The sequence below is a fragment of the Teleopsis dalmanni genome, chromosome 2, assembly GCF_002237135.1.
Source record: "Teleopsis dalmanni isolate 2A chromosome 2, ASM223713v2, whole genome shotgun sequence".
In the NCBI taxonomy this organism is placed as follows: Eukaryota; Metazoa; Arthropoda; class Insecta; order Diptera; family Diopsidae; genus Teleopsis; species Teleopsis dalmanni.
In genome coordinates, this window is record NC_051847.1 from 27919773 (window position 1) to 27940217 (window position 20445).

At 30.9% G+C, this 20445-nt stretch overlaps 1 protein-coding gene across 1 annotated transcript; it reads left to right on the forward strand.

Moving 5' to 3' along the window:
• Positions 1–203: 203 nt before the first annotated feature.
• LOC119679323 (ATP-binding cassette sub-family A member 3-like) lies at positions 204–6207 on the forward strand. The gene is made up of 11 exons (XM_038091606.1): positions 204–599; positions 668–1253; positions 1319–1462; positions 1524–2774; positions 2840–3687; positions 3822–4171; positions 4301–4660; positions 4722–4866; positions 4943–5143; positions 5210–5941; positions 6005–6207. The coding sequence occupies exons 1-11, from the start codon at positions 220–222 to the stop codon at positions 6201–6203; spliced, it is 5196 nt and encodes a 1731-aa protein (XP_037947534.1). The 5' UTR covers positions 204–219; the 3' UTR covers positions 6204–6207.
• Positions 6208–20445: the final 14238 nt, after the last annotated feature.

Genomic DNA, 20445 nt, shown 5'->3' on the forward strand with positions numbered 1-20445 from the left:
TTTTAGGCTTGCAATAGACTTAGATAAGTCAACTGCAATACCACATACATTTCTTTAATACAACTATTAGTAGTAGATATATTTTAATTCAATAAAAAAAAAGACGATAAATTAAAAATACTGCAATCAAGTCTATCGATCATTTTATTGTTATCAAAATTTTATTTACTTCTGTATTAGTTTTAAAATTAACGTAGAATTTTTTTAAAAGCTTGCATTATGGGAAGTTTTGATAGTTTCAACACATTTGATGGGAGTTTTTCTTCTATAGTCAGGATACCGCCATTTGAAGAGGAAGATAAACATGAAATAACAAACTTTCAAAAGTTTTCGTTACATTTTTGGAAAGTTTCGTACAGAGAATTTCGTCAATTTTGTTTCAGAGTCTTTGTTGTTTTCTTACCAACAATTTTCATAACGTTCTTTGTTCTATTGCGTTTCTTTATCAATGTAGAAGAGCGTTATGAAGTTAGGTATGATCCTATAAGCTTTGAAAATGAATGGGTATCTGTTCTGCAAGAGTACGAGGAGAGAAAAGATCATTTGACTATTGAGTTGTTGGCAAATAAAGTTATGACAATTGAAGAAAGTATCAGAAAGTAAGTTAAAAGTCTGAGATATTACTCATTTAATACTACTGTTCCTAATTACTGTGATTTCTCTACAGTTTCCCCTATAATGTCTATGTTCCACAATTGATTCTATGCTTTGCACCAAACACTCAACCAGGCTACGTACGGATCATGGAGAAAGCAGCCAAAAAATTAAATTCCATTGATGTTATAGGTTTTGAGACATGTAAACAGTTACGGGAGAGCATGCAGATTAATTTTTATTTAGCTGGAGTGTGTTTCAATGAAGAAAAATTAAAAAAATCAAACACTTCTTTACATATGTTTCCTAAACATCTTAACTATTCTCTTGTGTTTCCCAGTGAATTACGTCAGTATCATAAGTCGTATATTGGAACCAATTGGAACACAAATAATTTATACGATATTCGAAATCAATACACAAATGATCCTGACGAAAGTTTTGTAATGTATGTACGCGAAGGTTTTATTTCTCTTCAACAAGCCGTCACAGAATCTTATTTGGCACTAACTTCTAAAAAACAATATACCTGGGTTGTAAGTCTACGCCAATTTCCTTATTGTAAACATGATTTTGATGGATTGTTAACTAATATAAGAGTAAGCTTGCCATTAGCTATTATAATGGGATTCATATATCCTGTAATGAATTTTTCCAAGGTGAAGAAATAATTTATTTTGTGTATATGTTTTTTAAGTTATTTATTGGATCACATTTTCTTCAGAATATAATAGTGGATGACAAAAGTGGTTTGCGATCTGTTTTAAAAATAATGGGAATTCCATTTTGGATTCAGACTTTATCATACTATTTTAATGGATTTCTTAATACGGTCCTTGCATCGTTTTTCTTGACATTGGTTTTAAAGGTTTGTATATCTAAAAAAATTTGTTGTGTTTTGTGATGTTAAAACTGAGTAAAATTCTCAGATTCATTGGAATGATGGTTACGGTATTTGTACCAAAAGTTCTTGGAGTGCTCTGATATTTCTAATGCTAGCTTATAGTCTCGCTTCTTTGTCGTTTTATATATTGATTATGTCAATTACGAGTCATACTAAAAGTGCCAATTTTTTATTGGCTACAGCATGGATTTTAACATATCTACCATATAACCAACGTGATGCAAATGGTATGAAGAGTGAAACCTTCATTTGTATGTATCTCTTCTCAAACACAGCGATGGCTGCCGCATTGGACAATCTTCTTGCACTTGAAGAATTTGGTAGAGGCTTTCAATGGGATAATATGTTTAAACATACAGAAATCAAGTCAGATATCATATATGGAAACATTATTTTAATAATGTTTGGTCAAAGCATAGTTTATTTAATAATCGCATTATTTATGGACAAGGTGAACTTATATGGAAAAATCAAAAGAATTATTTCTGCTACACACAGAAAATATAGAGCCTCTCAGGTAGATGACAACAAAATTTTTTCACATCCGCGAAATACGGAAATAGTAGAAATAGACCTTCAGTACAAAAGAATCGTAATAGAAATACGTAAAATAACGAAAATTGTCAACAATATTCGTGCGATAAGTAATGTGACAATGAACATTTGCCAAGGCGATATAACGGTTCTTATGGGTCATAACAACAGCGGTAAAACGACTCTCCTTTCAATGATTGTAGGACTCATTCGTCCTACTAGAGGTACTATCGTCATCAATGGATACGATATAAATGATAATCCCGGCCATGCCTTATGTAGTGTTGGGATTAGTGTTGGAAACTCAACTCTTATTAATAATCTTACGGTTAGAGAGCAGCTTTCATTTTTTTGTGCACTTAAAGGCATAAATGATACGCAGAATCATAGCGAAGTAGAGAAGTATGTAAGAGCAATGAATTTAGAAGAAAAGGGTGATACTGTTACTCAGGACCTTTCAACTGGAATGAAACAATATCTTAAAGTTAGCTCTGCACTGATTGGAGGAAGTAAAATAGTCGTGCTCAATGAGCCCAGTATGGGCTTAGACATGGAAGCTCGAAAACTTCTTTGGAAATTATTACTGAATGAAAAAACTGATAGAACCATATTTTTAACAACACAGTCTTGTGAAGAAGCGGATGCATTAGGTGATCGCATAGGGATATTATCAGGAGGAGAATTACAATGCTATGGCTCTAGCTATTTTTTGAAAAATCTCTATTCCACTGGTTATCGTTTGGTAAATTTATTTTAATCAGCTTTAGTTTTTTAACTTTGTTATAACGTTTCTTTTCCGTAATATAGTTTTTAATCAAGGATATGTATTGTGATATTGAAAAAGTTACTGAAATAATAAGGAAGTTTATACCAAACATACAACCAGAATATGTGTTAGGGAATGAAATTTCATATGCACTGGAAGAGAAATATATACAAGATTTTAATAAAATATTAAAAGAAATATATGAACAACAACAAAGTTTAAGTATAATAACATTTTCAATTTGTGAAAGCTCCCTATATGATGTGTTCATGCAACGGGGCACCGAATATCCCAGCTATGGTGATCAAAGAAGACATTCGCAAATAATGAGTGGCATATCTTTCAATGAAGATGAACATCAGCAATTTGACGAAATTTATAATTATGAACCTCTAACGGGCTTTCAGCTTTGGTTTAGTCACTTCTATGCACTTGTCATTAAACGAGTTGCTTTCCAATATTATCACATCGCTCTTACAATAATACAATTGGTGGCACCAATTGTGTTTCCACTTATTTCTTTAGCTTTAACAAATCTTGATATTGAACGCCAAGAACTAAGGCCAATAACATTCGACTTAGATCAATATCAACACTCTATAACAATAATAAGTGTATCCGCAGATCTCCAAGAGCAAGAATTGGATCCAGTTGATCTATATCGACAAAATCTGTTCTGGAAGCGCTATGAGCATATAGCCAGGAGTATAGTAAATGAAAACGCTGAAAGTTTTTTTATTAAAAAACAGTCAGAAAAACAAGACTTCGTTAATCATGATTACTTAATTGGAGCCTCATTTGAAGACAAACATATTACAGCCTGGTTTAACAACTATCCACTTCATACTGCGCCTTTAAGCCTGAACACTATTCATAATGCCTTGGCACAGTAAGTGAAAAAAATTTCAGTTTGTATTTTAGTTTAATGAATGAAAATCTTAATTTTTTTCAACATTTTATCAGTTTTTAAGTGTTATTTAATTACAAAATTATTTAATAATTCATAGAATATTACATTTGTAGATACAATGATCTTAACGCAAAAGTCACTGTTACCCTGGATCCTCTGCCATTTAGTACCGATTTCTCAGCAACATTGGATACTTTTGGGAACCAAAACTCCATTGGCTTTTTTTTGCCACGCTATATTGCTCTTTGTTTTTCAATTATTTGGCCTTTTCGATGTATATTTTTTACGAAGGAACGCAGTTCAGGCTTTAAGATACTTCAGTCTATAGCAGGTTTAAGTGAAGTGTCTTACTGGATGTCGTCATATCTGACAAATATAGTCTTTGTCATTTTTGAATCAGTTATAATAGTAACTATTAATTTTTATTCCGTGGCATCGTATGTTGAGGAAATGAAAGTAGCAAGTAAGTGTATCAAAATCACAACATATAAAATAAATATCAGAAATGTAACAATATTCTCAATATTTATCCTCATTAATTCTCTTGTATCCATCACACATTCACAAATTGAATATGTCTTTAATTTTACAGTTTGGTTTCTAATCATTTTGGTTATAGCCGGAATTTCTACTATATCTCTGACATATTTGGTGTCGATCTTTTTCAAAGACTTTAACACCACTTACGCAGTATCCGTTATCTTTCTTCTATTTAACGTTGTATGCTACTGTATAATTTGTGAAGTTCTTTACAACGGATTTGCATTCATATCAGATGGCGATCTATATAGAAACTTTAGAATGCTGCTTCGTGGATTACCGCTTTTTCTAATGGCCAGAGGCCTAGAAAAAGCTTTCAGAAATGAAAATTTACAGGCTATGTGTAATGATAAAACTATAAATACTATATCAAGATATGTGGAGCAATGCCGATTTGTTCCAAATTGTTGTAGTAAGGCAATTAAGTATAAAAGTTGTTAAAGAACAATAAATAAATGTTATTATTTTATTAGGTGAATTTGGTATGTTACAATGGCAAGAAGGTATTTTGAGTGAAGTTTTTTGCCTGACAGTTTTAGGAATTATATCTTGGGCCTTAATATATATGCTGTACTATCGTGGTGGCATGAATTGCCAAACATTAACGAAACTTAATTCGTAAGTCTACAATTGAAATTATTCCATTTTTCATATTACAAACGATTTTTATGTGAAATTGTTATTATTTATATAGCAAGCTTGCAAGAACAGAATTTGAAACTCACCACAAAAGCATAGATACTCTTCCAGTTGAGAAAAATATAATAAACGAAATCGCACGTGTTGAAAAAATGACAACGGGTGATCAGTTTCGTACTCCACTTGTTTGTGCACACTTAACATATTCCAAGGACCATATGACTGTAATAAAGAACCTAACATTTGCACTTCAGAGGTAATGTATTTACTGAGAATTCGAAATTCTTTATTTATGATTATCAAATGTTAAAAACTTGATTAGTTATGAATGCCTTGGTATACTGGGAATGATTGGTTCTGGTAAATCAACATTGCTTAAGTTGCTAGCTGGAAAAGTAGAATTAACTGAAGGACATATCAGATATGAAGGATTAGAACTCAAAGATCATCAAAGTGATGTATATAAAATGATTGGCTACATGGCAGATGTCAATTTATGTATGGATGAGTACACTGGATGGCAGATCCTAAAAATGATGTCATTACTTCGTGGAGTTCCTCGCAACAAAATACCTGATATGATAAATATTGTAGCTAAGATTTTAGGGTTTCATCATTACTTATATGCACCGGTTAAATGTTACTCAAATGGATTTAAAATAAGACTGAATTTCGCAGTTGCATTGATGGGTAAAACTAAAATATTGTTATTAGATAACCCGACTCAAGGACTTGATGGTGCCAACCGTCGCATTGTATATAATATAATTTGCCATTTACAAGAAATGGGTAGAGCCATTGTGTTTTGTAGCATCAGGGGAAACGAATGTGAATTAATAGCAAACAAAATTGCCATACTTCACAGAGGACGTTTCCGTGCTCTTGGCACACTTTCATCATTAAATGCAACTGATAACGATGTATTTATACTAAAGATTAAGATAAGGAGCTCACATTTAGCTCGCATTTCAACAATTAGACTTAGAGTTAATCGCAACCAGTTCTTCTATGTGGAGTCATTTATGGACCAGGAATATCCTAATTCATTTGTAAAGTAAGTAATATTTGATATTTCTCATATTTGCTTAAAGTAACTGATGACTACTATATCTTCTAGAGGTATTTGGGGCAATGTTATAGTATATGCTATTCCTTTCACTCCAAATGTGACATTATCAGAAATATTTTCCAAAATTCGAAGAAATCATTTTCATTTAAGAATAGAAGATTTCCAAATATCAATTAATTCGAATTCAATGTTTTTCATAAGGATTGCGGAGGATAGTGCAGGAGTACTCTACAACGATGAAAGTTAAAAATCGAAGATAAGTTATATATTTTTTAAAACTATATAAATTTTATAGACATATGTAATTTTTACCATTTAGTTATTATTTTACTTTGTGAATTAATTAATCTTAATTAATAACTAATTTCTCATTTATAATTTTTAAAGCGTTACTAATAAATGTTTGTAAATCTCTGTTCGGGTTGAACTTGAATATAGTAGTAATCTGACTTATTAATGACAAGCATTAATAATCAAAGTGTATAAATAAAAAGCTATTATTAGGTATCTTAAAAAATTTTACAACAAAAACAGAGATAAAAATGTTGTCGGAATAAATGTACAGCAGAAAGATTTATATTTTCTTATATTGAAGACTGTTTATTCTAGAATCAATCGCTGGGTATCAAAAGGATTTGCACTTCTTAAATGGATATAATCTGTATAGATGATTTATTAAAATTAAATATAAGACCAGTAATAAGTATAAATAATTTGTAAATTTCATAGATGTTTTAATTATTAGGAATTCTCCAGATGAAGGCAAAAGCGAATTTACCGAAATACGTATAGAAATATACCGAAAAAAACGTTCCAAATAAAAGCTAAAATTTTTAAAAAAACCGACTTTTAAATATTTCGACGTAACAAATTAAAAATAAAAAACAAAAAAATAATGTTAACATTTTCTGAAGTCCATTTCAAAATCTAATGGCATATGAACTTTAAGAAGCGTATATTAAACACCTATATGCATAACATCTAATATAAAATTATAAATAATATGTTTGTAGTTACACCCTAAAACGCTACGTCTTTACTTTCATTGGACGCAAATCTCTAAACTCAAACAAACGACTTGGAAACTTCACTTCTTTCTTCACGTACCATTGACTAAGCGGACCTAACATAGCTTTCACTCAAGTCGATCTATTTTTGCAGAACTCAGCCAAATATAGATCTTCCAAATTAATAGATCTTCTTTATCTTTAGGTTAGTTATAAAACTTAAAGTATATAAAACTCATATTTTTACAAGCTTAACGATACTAGATTTATACTTACTTGCATCCAAATATGAATATTCTTTATCAACGGGTTGGCTTTAAAATTATAATCTAACATTTAAAAGTGTGGGTAGAACAATCTCTGCCGCCATTAAAACAAACAAATTTTTTTTTAGAAGAGCGAAGGGAACGAAATAGTAGTCTCGCTGGTAACCACTTAAGAGAACTTTTATTGTATTATTCGTGCATGAAGAAATCTATCTACTATAATTGAGTCAGTGCACTTGAGCACTTTTACTCTCTATTAACTGCGAGGTTTCTTCAAAACCCCTCTTTGCGCCTTGACTAGTTTATTGTTTATGACTTCATCAGACTAAGCAATAATTGACCTCAGATCTGCATACCTCCGCGGGGTGTCTGTAACCATTTTGAGATTTGATAACGCGGTGTTGGTAAGTCTGTCAGATTTCGCAAATAATTTCAAGGCTTTATCCTTTATGAAGAAATCTGTTCAACACTATTCCGTATTAATTTATAAATATTTTTTATTATTCATTATTTTTGTCATCAATATAAATATAAATCGTTTGTTCAAAACTTTAAGAAATACGAATATTGTGTTTACTCATATGCTTGCAAATGTAATATATCTGATTCATATTGATAAGGATCATAGACATCAATGCATTGCAAGGACATTACATATTCCAGGTAATGAAGTTATGCTGTCGGCGTTACGCACTTAGAAGCGATTAAGTAAAAATCAATAGAAATTTGCATTTTTCATATAAGACCTAACAAAAGTTAGGTGTTCTGGCATACTTACATATGCTATTAAGATACGACCGTATTTAAATGTGTGAACACATACTCTTATAATCAGATACTCGTATGCAAGGAAGTTTACTCAGTATAATGGTGTCAAATGCCATTTTGCATTTTAATAACTTCCATATACGTACAATCTAAGTGATAATGAAAAATATTTTATGAACATTTTTTATTGTATTTAACTTATTTGAGAATTTTTAACGATTTACTCATGATAATTTAATTCATTATGATAAAATAAGAGCCTAAGACCCGAGCCTGTGATGCAAATTCAATTTATGATACGAGTGTATAAAATGTGAAAGCATTGAATTTAAATTGAATTTTAAAAAAATGTTTATTGCTAAACTTATATCTAAACTTGTAAACATAATATTATAAGAGCTACAAAATGCGCTGTTCCTTCACTTTTTTGGAATTATTTCATATGGTATAGTAAAGTAACAGTACTCGCTTAAAACAACATTAAAAGTTATGTCTGAGAGTGACATAAAAAAAGCCTATGCCCCATACTCTTATGTTGGTGGTTGTTTGCCTTTCCATAAACCCATAAAAGTAAAATTACAAAATTGAATGTCAACCAAAACAGGCAAAATGGGCCACTTGTGCATAGAGTGTCAAATTTTTACATTTTACGACATGTGCTACATACCATGCCCTACAAAGGACACAACGAACATCAAACACATGCAGAACATCTTTTATGTTATATTAGTAATTCAACTAACTCATGAAATTAGCTATTTTTATATACAAACCACATTGGTCCCGGCATATACGAGTATTTGGGGGAAAGACCAAAAGTGTCATCGACGTTGTCAAAACAAACAGTAATATATGCAAATTTTCATATTTTTAATGCGTTTATGCTAATCAAGCGCATATTTTCAGTATAACAAGTATACACGAGTATATGCACGTTTATGTATGTATGTACCGACTTCTCTATATATACATATAAGTCTATAAAACAAATATGGTGAATAGGAGATGTCAACAGATATTTGGTTTTGATATGTACTTAGCATAACGACATACACGTATTTGTGTTTTATGCTATTTTCATTCCGAAAAGGGGGAATGCTTTCATTTTAATTCGGGTTAATCTTATTACTCTCAGCTTTAGCTCTAAATTTTTAGTTATGACTGACTTTTTGTTTATTAAAATTGGTTTTACTTGCACATAAAGCTTTGATATGACTTGGATTCTAAAATTTTTTATAGTTCATAACTTATAACCTATTATGAATCATAACATATACTACAGGACTCTATAGGATGCATAAAATATTTTTTAGTATTATTAGAAACACAATTATAAGCAAGTTCATATACCTTTTTTTGTTTTTAGTATTATTATGACCTAATCAAGAACCCAATGTAATAAAATGTTCACTATTTTTTCAAGATTACTAGAATGTGGTTTCAGTCTGAAGTCTTGTAAAGTATGATAGCAGTGGTCTTCCCAAATCATTCCTAAGAAAAAGTTTTAGTGGGTTCAAGTCTCACACTGTGGCTGTTGATCTATCTACCTATAATATTTTAAAATGTTCACTATTTGTCCAAAATTTCTGGAATGAGAATTCAGTCAGAAGTTTTGTAAAGTGTGATAGCAGTGGTCTTCCCAAATCATTCCTAAGAGATAGTTTTAGTGGGTTCAAGTCTCACACTGTGGCTGTTGATCTTTCTACCTACAATATTAATATATTGTATTTCTTTCTAAATACAATATTAAAATAATCACTATTTATTCAAGATTGCTGGCATGTAAATTCAGACATAAGTCTTATTCACTCTGTAGCTGGAGTCTTCTAAATTTATTCGTGAGAAATAGTTTTAGTCGGTTCAAGTCTTACACTTTGACTTATGATGCTTTCCACCTATAATACAAAAAAAAAAATTGAGTTTGGTTGTCTTATATATGGGTAAGTACTTGAACTACATTGAAGAATCTTATTCAGCGTCTATATTGGTCATACAAGTGGTCAATTTGGGAATGACGGACTGAATTAATAAATTTTAAAAAAGTCAGTAAATTAATAAGATTCATAAGATATGATATGATTTATAATAAGATAAGATATGATTTATAATAAATAATAAGAATTAATAATATAAATTCTCCAATGTTTCTCATTCAAAATGAAATAAATTCTCGAATAAATTTTTTCATGTAAACTTCAAGAATATAAATATAATGTGCAAGCTCTAAAGGAAAAAAACGACAAAGATAAACCAATTATTGAATCTCAACAATTTTTTTAATTAATCAAAGAATTATATATGTGTTTATACATATATCTGATTACTATTAAAGTATAATGAGACCCTGGAATGTTATACAAATATGGGATAGATAAACGTATCAAGATAGTGTGCCGATAAACGCTTTATTGAAAATTCTAAGAAATTTCCGCTGGAACCAAAAGAAGTTATGTAGTTAATATAACTTACGCATTGGTAAGGAGCGATGATTACTAATACCTCTGCTCATCTTTGAGTCACGGCTCCTGGTGTGTATACGCAGTTCTACTTCGAACGAAGTAAAATACAATCACACTTCCCGCGTAAGTTTGGAATTAACCATAGGCATCACAACACTGCCAACCTCAATTGGTCAGGACAGCCGAAGCTGCGGGTTGCGGGACCCTCGTGGTACTAGATATACACTCATATGTACATATGCTTACACTCATTACCATTAACCCTCCAAAAGGTCGGAATGGTGCCGGGATTTACGTCTAACGATATGTCTTACAAAGGGAATGTTCTAACCCCTCCACTACAGGAGAAATATTGTAAATGTTAGTTATCTCCTATAAGTTCACTTTAAAATTCTCTGACAAAACAAATATATTATTATCAATTCAGATTTAAAGTAAAATTCTATAATTTTTTGTAAGTGCTGTACGAATTTATTTGGATCAATAATAAATAATAATAAAAATAATTAGTATAGTGAAAATGCGTAAGTAATTGGCGAAAAACTATATACTACAAGTCACTGTAGGGTACAGCGTTTGGCTTAAAGTTGTGATAAGAATTTGTAAAAGAAATTCTGACTTTTATGTTCAAAATGTATGTACCCTATTTCGATCACTCAGTTTATGGCACCATTGAGATGTATTTAAAAATTTCAAAAAAAAAATATTAGTTAATAAATGTCTAAAAAGTACCTTTACATACTCCCACACTTTAAAAATCAAATTATTTGCCTATACTTAGATATCAGCTTTATTATGAATACTTCAGTACTTCAGGTCGAGCTGAATCACTTCATGTCCAATGCAATATCATAGACGAGCATCGAAAAATGTAAAATTGCTGAAATTATGCATCAAATTTGCTGAATGACGCACTGAAATTGACATGAAGTTTAAATTACTTTGAGTTTTCACTTTGCGCTTTGTTTGACAAAAATTAAAAACGCAAAAGCAGTCCTTGTCCACATTGAAACTTTAATATCCTTGCAATAAGCAATAAGCACCACACACAAGTCGCAAATTTCAATTTTAAATGGTAGCTGGAAGACTGAATTAGGTACAAACTGAATTGAATTGCCCTGGTAATGACAAGCTTATGCATAATGCATGGTGTGGTATATGCCTCAGTCACAGCATCAACAGGAACAACAACAGCAACAGCAACAACAACAACAACACAATAAATATCGCAAAACATATAGCAAAGTTCAAGCAAATTGAATGAGAGTCCTTCTGACAGCTTTGTTGAACGTTTCATAGGCCTCGGGAACAAATGCTCAAAATATCGATGGTGTCATTGTTGTGACAATTTACTCTAGCTCTCTCTCTCTCACTCTCAACGTAACCGAACTGCCTCCAGTTTGAAGTTCTTTTGTGTTTTGTACGAAGTTTGCTTGCATTGCCAAGTGCCAAATGGAATATTATGCGGTTCCAAAATTTTGCAATTTGAAAGTGTTCCCTCGGTTAGCCGTACTTGCCGTACTTGCCATACTTGTTGTTGCAATTGCAATTGTAGTTGCAATTGCATTTGTTGTTGCTGCACTTTTAATGCAAATTCAAGAAATTACAAAATGAATATACATATATGTAGTTTGGTTGAATTGAAAAGAAACAAAGAATGCCTCCTCCAAACACATGAGTAGCATCGTGTGTGCTCAACTGACAAAAAGTGCGAATTTTCCAAAATTTCCATACCACCACCAGCATTTTGTTGTATGGACGAAACATTAAAATTGCTGAACCAAAGCCAACGGCTGTTGCCCAAGCTTTCGAGCAGAGCACACTTTTAATAAATTCATAAATATTTATGTATGCAAAAATTTGTGGAAAAAAAATTTTTTGCTCACAGCCCAACAGCAACGACGGCAACAACATTTACGCGAAATTTCATGTTTGTTAGCTCCAGAACACGGTACACTAGCGAAACAAGCAACACAATTGCCATCCATGTATGCAGGAAAAAAGTGGCTATAGATTGATATGAAACGTCAGAAAACCGCATTCAAGAATGAAGTGTATTAAACATTTTTGAAAATTATGCAAACTGAAGCATTTACAGTGGCCAAGAAATAGTTTAACTGAAATATTTCTCAATAAAAAAAATTTATTTCATTCATTAATTGAACTATTTGGCTAACCATATAGCTGCAGTGCTAAGTACAGGAATCTTTTGTTTTTAATATATTTTATTCATCTTTTTTAGATTACAGATAGCAAGAGTTCAACTGGAATCGTTTCACAATAACAATGAATACTCACATTTTGGACATTTAAAATATTTTTAGTAATACCGAATATATCTTCTCCCACACAACGTGTCGACACTAGCGTCTACACTTAGACTAGCGTCTACACTAGCGTCTACACTAGCGTCTACACTAGCGTCTACACTAGCGTCTACACTAGCGTCTACACTAGCGTCTACACTATCGTCTACACTAGCGTCTACACTAGCGTCTACACGTCTGCAATATTTTTGAATAGACTCCTAAGACAAAATTCTAAGATAATATGTATTTGCATTGGAAAATATAAATGTTCCCAAAGTTTAGCTAGTGTAATAGCACAATAGCCACATATTTAGAAATTAAGAAGAATTTAGAAGAACTTATTCATATAAAATACACTGACAATTAAAATATTAGTTTTTTATCCTTTACGCTTATTGAGAACCCCGTGGCAGGAGCCAGACAAAACTAAAACTAATACCCCAAACCAAAACTGAGCAATTTGAAAGTAACTAAAATTCTTAACCCGTTTAAAACTTATGCGGTATTTACTTATTTTCTGTAGCCTTATTTTATTTAAATGCTACCGCAACTAAAGATATTTCCTTAGATAATCTTCTAAGTACTTCAGGTCAAACCACAAACCAGCTTCTTAGTATAATATAAAGTATGGATTATAATTAAATTGTTTTTTGTCTTCATGCAGACAGATAAATATGCACACTTATTCCCTCTCTATTTGCTAGAAGCATATCATTGATTGGTCCGTCCACTAGTCAACTTCGTGATTATACAAGGTTGTAAATAAAAAATTATTTTTAACCTAATAAGAAAAAAGAGAATAGCTTTTTATAACAGAGAGAAATGTAATCATAACTTTAAATAATTTCATCATTTCATCATAAGTAAGTTATATATTGAAAAACCTCAAGTTGACTTTTGAAGAAAAGGTGCTTAGAAACATCAGAACAAAACATAAAAAGTTATTTCTAAACTCTAACTTAGCTGCACCCGGTTTAAGAAGGAAAAAATTGAATTAGACAAACAGAATAACCATCTAACAGCAAATCATTAACGTTGTTTTGTTACGTCAGTTTCCAAAAATTTCAAAACATCGATTTATGAAATATATTCCTGGGATGCCATAAAATGTGATATACATAGGGACCTATGTATCAAGTCTATACAGAACAGATATGATATATGTGGGCTCAAAAATCTCATTTTACCAAATTCTAAGATTTTGCACCATACGGATATAACATATTCCCGAAAATTTTAGCTATTTGCTACATGGTGACACCATTGTTATTCGTTATACGAAAGGACAATTTGTGCAGTTATAGCCGATGATGTACTCACATCTGCCGTTGTTGTTAGTCAAAAAAGTCAACTGAAAAATTTGCCTACTAAATATGTTATCCTGTCACTATTAGTCGCAAGTCGACACACGCGTACATATTGACGTATGCGGCTACGTACGCATCTGCCGCTTAGTAAATTACACGACATGCAGCAGCACATACTCGTAAACCCAGCAGACACGAATTGTGATTTGAAATATGAGGACAATGCATCATAACGTTACCGTTGTCGTGTACCAGAGCGCCCATCCCGTGGTGGGCAACCGTCACAGCTAAGCGCTACAGTTTGGACTTATGAAAAAAACTGACTTGCGTATAGATTGGTACTCGTATGTTAAAAAAGTTTTTTTAAATGAAATGTCAATACAGCTTTGGGTGCGATGGTAGATGTAAGCTCTGGGAATGAGTTCTGGAAAGATTTTCTTATTTTAATCTCGCTTTTGAATTTTCGTTAACGTTCTTTTGTTATTTTCATTTTCGCACTTATTTGCATGCATAAAAACTCAGTACAACAGACGTAAAATATTGAAGTGATTTCCCAGCAAAATTTTCCTTCTTTCATTTCATTTCGCAATTCCATTTTATTTTTTTTTTTTTTGTGTTTTGGTGTACCCACATTTACGTATTTAAGTCCTCAGCAAAAATAATTTAAAATCAATTTATTTTTTCTATTATCCTTATGTAAATTATTTTACAGTAACAAAACTGCAATAAGAAAAGTGGCTGTAATGATATGTAGAAAATAGTGAAGAATCGGTCATTTAGACTTAACATCACTCTACATATCCAGCAAAAATTAGATCGTATCTAGAACTGTAGATTAAAACGAGTAGTGTGTAGACGCTAATGTACTACTGTTAAAAACTATAAGTACCTTAAAGCCATTAATTCATTTCTTACGATTTAGAGAGTTTAAGAATCTAGAGAAGAATTTCGGCGATACGATTATCTACTAACTTTACAATTCTTGACCATGTAGATGCTTAGTAAACTAGGTAGATGTAGGTTTGTATCATTTTATGGGATATTGGTGGCGTCAGAAAATCTTTGCATCTACCTTAAAATGTCATATTAGAGACTTTTTCCTACTTTCTTCAACTTCCGTTAACGCAATAAAAAAAAATGCCCTCTCCAAGGACAGGAAGTTGTCCTTGTATTAATCTATTAAAATTGGTCATTATAGGTTAGATTTTGATAGGGATGTATGCGACTACTGTTTGCCCACAGCAAGAACATTCATAAAGCATGTTAGAATGCGAAAATAGAAGAAATGCTCGAAAATTGAAGATGTCACTATTCAATTATCTGCAGACAAAGAGTTAATTCCTTATTTGGAGAATTTGTCAAACTTGAGTATTATTGCCTTAATAAAAGTTATCGTCGTTTAAACGATTTGCTGAAACTTATAATGTTTATCATTCGAAAAATATAGTTTATAAGTAATGGTAAAAATTTAGCAGACTTACAAAATTCGTCTTTGAAATGAGATGGTTTGATCTCGAGTGCGGTGAACGGTCGATTTAATAATTATAGGGTTCGTCATTAAAATCAGATATCTTGATTAGGTGAGATAAATCACGCAAAAGTGTTACAATTATCGTAGGATTATGTGAGTCACAATAATTTCTTTGTTAAAGATTCTCATAAAAATAATAATAATATTATAGACAAATCTTCTTATACTTAGCTACATAAATTATTTAAAAAACTTTAGTGAACCCAATAAATTTTATGCAAATTTTTTTGGTTTGTTCATGTGTAATATACAACTTTATATAATATCGGGGGTAGGGTAAATTGTATAGCGTATTGTCCTGACATGAGGAAGCGAAGCAAATAAATCATTTTGATGCATATCTAAAAATAGCTGTAAATGTTGAAATGAAGAATTATTTACAAATTTGCAAACAAATTTTCGATTACGATTTCACTCACATTTTTTAATGTTAACTGATTTTGACATTTTTTTAAGGCTGTGCCATACGCAGGACCAATACCAACCGATGACGTATGAATTGTGCTTAAAATTTATGTGCAAACAATTATATGGTCTGATTTTAACTTTTGACTTTTTGCTTGAAACCATTTGGTTATATGTATAAATATACCATATATATGTGTATGTAAATTTATTTGAATATGCCTAGTGTTTATAGTAAAATTTAACTTTTTATTAAAAAAAGGAGAAACGTTCATTTGTTACAGTAGCTTATTGCGGGGAAGAGAGTATATATTCAGAACAGTGGAAAAGATGCCCTATTACCATTGTTAATATATGCTTCTGTGAAGTCAGTAAGCTCTATCTCAAAGACAGAATCTGCGTTTTATAGGTATCTGAACCAACATGTATTTCTGCATGGCGTAGAAGTATTAGACGCTATCACAGAATAACAAAGCACCATTGAAAGTATTTCTTAAGAAATGTACTCTATCAGTTGGCTTTATACCGACATTGAAATTATTCATTAACATAACAGCCAGAGGTTTGGTCATGTCATATGAATGGAATGGATGACGATAATGTAACGAAGAAGGTGTTAGAAGCAGCAATTAAAGAAAGAAAACGTAGATGAAGAATGTGATCAATTTGAGTAAGCAATAACCATACTTGATGTACGTAACTAGAATGGCATGTACCCAGCATAGATTTCTGAAAAGAAGTTGTACTTCAGACCAAGACTGGATAATACGCTTCAGTTTGCTTAAGAGCAAAATCATTACTCTACATACCTAGAGTATCATTATCTAAGTACATAACATAACATGTCTGTATTAAGTTTCCAAATCAGGTTCTATGCACAAGATATAATAAGTAAATAATGAATCTACAAAAAGAATAATATTGAAATTTAACAACTACAAATGACTATAATTAATTAATTCAATTATTTTTCAGCTGTTTATAATTTCGTTCTAATATAACGCATCAAGTGATTTAGTTAATTAACTTGCACAGCAAATAAATGAAACTCCAAGTTCGAACATACAAGTCAAATAGATCAGTTGGATAGTTTACACTCTCTAACTCTGAGCTTTAAATTTGGCAGGGTACGAGCTCAACTCTTGGTACTTGCAGTCTTAAAAAATTATTAACGCATAATTAAATACTAGAAATATTTCCAAAAGATCACTGATGATGGGTATTTGGCAGTACTCGAAACAGCTGTATGGTCAGCCAAAAATTCAATTAATTAAAAATAATAAAAAATTGTGCTATTGCTATTCACTATTATTCAAAACACCTGTATATTCTTTCGTCGATCAATCAAAAACTCAAGCAATTAAAATTATTAAAAAAAATGTTCTTGTTCACTTCTATTCAAAATATATCTCTATTAAAAGAATAGTTTCTATAAAGAAATACGGTTTATTTTGGCGTAATTGACTTCAAAAAATAAATTTAATCATTTATTTAATTTTATGTAATATTAATAAATTTATCATTTATTTAATTTATTATTTAATTTTATTTTATTTAACTAACCGGTACAATTGCTCGGTACTCACATAAAAATTAAAAAATATAAGTATTTGGTAAAACAGAGATATAAGTTGTATCGTATATATAGACAAATCCATCCTTTACTTACCATTTCCCGCTTTAAAGAATTGTATACTCTATAGTCTTTCTTTAAATTTTCATAGGCGATCATTTAAATACAGTTCTCTTTGATGCAAATATACCTACGATGGTTTTCTCACAAACCAATGTTCATATGGGGTTACATTTATTAACTCCTTTGTATGTGATCTATTTCGCAAGGAACAGACGGTATTGACAGCTTTAGCCTATAAAAATTAAGGTAGACCAGAATCGAATTATAAGTATCTTGCCATTTCTGCGAGCGTTCTATTCACTCTCTCTGTCTACTATACTGTTCTGGTGCGGCCAATGGGTTACCGTCATTTGATGTAATATACCATCGTTTGATGTTATTTAAATTGTCTATTTTTTAATTTATTCATATTATAACGAAGTTTATTATTTAACCGGTACAAGTGTCCGATACTCACAACAAAAAATGAAAAAATTTAAATGTATGGTAAAACAAAGATATAAGATATATCGTCTTCTAATTTAATTATTTAAATCAAATTTTATTTCATTTATTTAATATTGTTGTTGTTGTTGTGATTTGAGTTAGTGCTATTGCGCACTTTTACTCTTTTGTGGCTGAGGGGCTTATCCCTGCCCCACACCAGCGGCGTAACTACAGGGAAGCGAGTGAAAGCAACGCTTTCGGGCCCCCGAACTTAGGGGGCCCCATTATAAATTTATGCATTCATTATTAACATTAAAAAAATTACCAAAACTAGACAATTTTCTTAAAATAAATGAAAACAAAACTGAAGGAGTAAACGATTTAAATGATGCCTTTGATAATTGTGATACACAGAATAAATTGACACATTGTTCAGATACTGAAACAGACTTCAAACAGACGATACCAAAATCTTGACAAGCCTAATATACCTTTTTTACACTTTTTCGTGTAAGGGGTATAAAAAGATATTAGTAGGAGCTCCTTAGTTAGAATTCGCTTGTGGGCCTAAAAAATGTAGTTACGCCACTGCCCTACACTAAACTTTAACTATACTAGAATTATTATCATTTATTTATCTTCTAACTGATAACGTATCAGCATATCTTCATGTGCGTCCTGAGGTGGACTTAAGGTTTGTTAGGGCAGGTTATTTTAAAAATTTATTTTTAAAATAATCAATAATTTACTTGTGCTAGAAAAATATTAATCTGCACGAATATTATAGTCTTTTAATAAATGTAATTTAAATAACTGTCTATTTTATATGGTATATTTTTAATCAGTGATATAACCAAGTTAAATAATATAATAGATGCTAAGAAATATTTATGCATTCATTATCATATATAATATATATATAATAATATAAAAATTTGCATATTTTGAGCATATTCAAATTATTGCATATTTATTAAGTATTAACGAGGTTTTTATTACACAATTTAAGCAACATTTTTTATTGAAATGAAATTTAATTAATAAAAAATAAATAATGCGGCATTTAATTCGCAATCAGTTCACTCGCAGTTAAATATTTCAAAAATATTTAATTAAAAAATAAATTTAAAAAAAAAACATTTAAAAAAAAAACTCTAGGGCATTGCAATGCAAATTGCTTACTTACCAATCGTCATGATAATAGTTTCATTTGCTTAAATTAAATTGTAAGCAACTAATTATAAATTAAAATTGCTGGCTTTTGGGGCAGCAAACACTCGCAACAGGACAACTGAACGATTTCGAAAAATTTAATAAAATCATAATTGCAAATTGTTTTTATGCAAATTAATAAACACGGCATGTATCGCATGTACAGGCTATCATTCATGATTCAACGATTTCATAAATATTTAATGTGCAATATTAAGTTATTAAACATTTATGGGAATTTGTGTTTTTTTTGCTTTTTTTTTTGTTGATGGTAAATAACTTTTTAACTGAATTTTAAAATTTGCAAAATAATCCGAAATATTTTAATTTTTTTGACAAACACAAATGCAGCAAATGCAGCAAACGAAAAAAACTAATTAAAAACTTAATGCATCAGCAATGTGCATAATGTCCTTTTGACAACAGTTAATATTGGCAATAAAAAGGATCTCTTCTATCACTCTTCTATGTTACTTATTTACATTATTAGGCAGTGCTTTATATGAGCACTTAATTAAGAGACTGAGAATATATCTTCGTGTGCAAAGGTCGAAAAATTCCAGGAACTTATTTCTTCTTCTGCTTCTAAAATGTTGCTTCAATCGCGTTTGGGTATGCTCCGCGGCAAGTAAGGACTCGACAAAGTTTTTGATATAAAATTTGCATAATGCACATTAAGAGAAGGAGTGCTGGAACGCTTGTAATTAATATACGAGAGGATTTTTAAATATTTCCTCCTTTTTTAATGACGGGAAAATCTTTTTATTAAATATAATAAAAACTCCTCAAGTTGTTCCATGTAACGCTTTTTTGACAAAGCAAATAATAAGTTAAACAATGTTCAGCGACACTTTCAAAAGAAAGTCAACCGCCTGTGGCGGTGCAAGGGAAAGTTTCACTTTTTTCCGTTTAATAACTTCAACAATTGCGATACAGTTACATCCCTGCTCCAGCTCCTGCTCCCTGGCTTCTTTTTGCCTTTGCATCGTTTCATATTATTATTGTAATTTTTTCGAAATGATTTTTTTTCTTTATTTGTTATAAGATCCTTTTTAATACGCTTTACAAATTTTTTAATTAATCATATTCAATGTTCTTATGTTGTCCTTTGAACTATTAGAATTTGCTTATTAAAAGTTTTGAAGCTGCTTTTGTGTAATTAA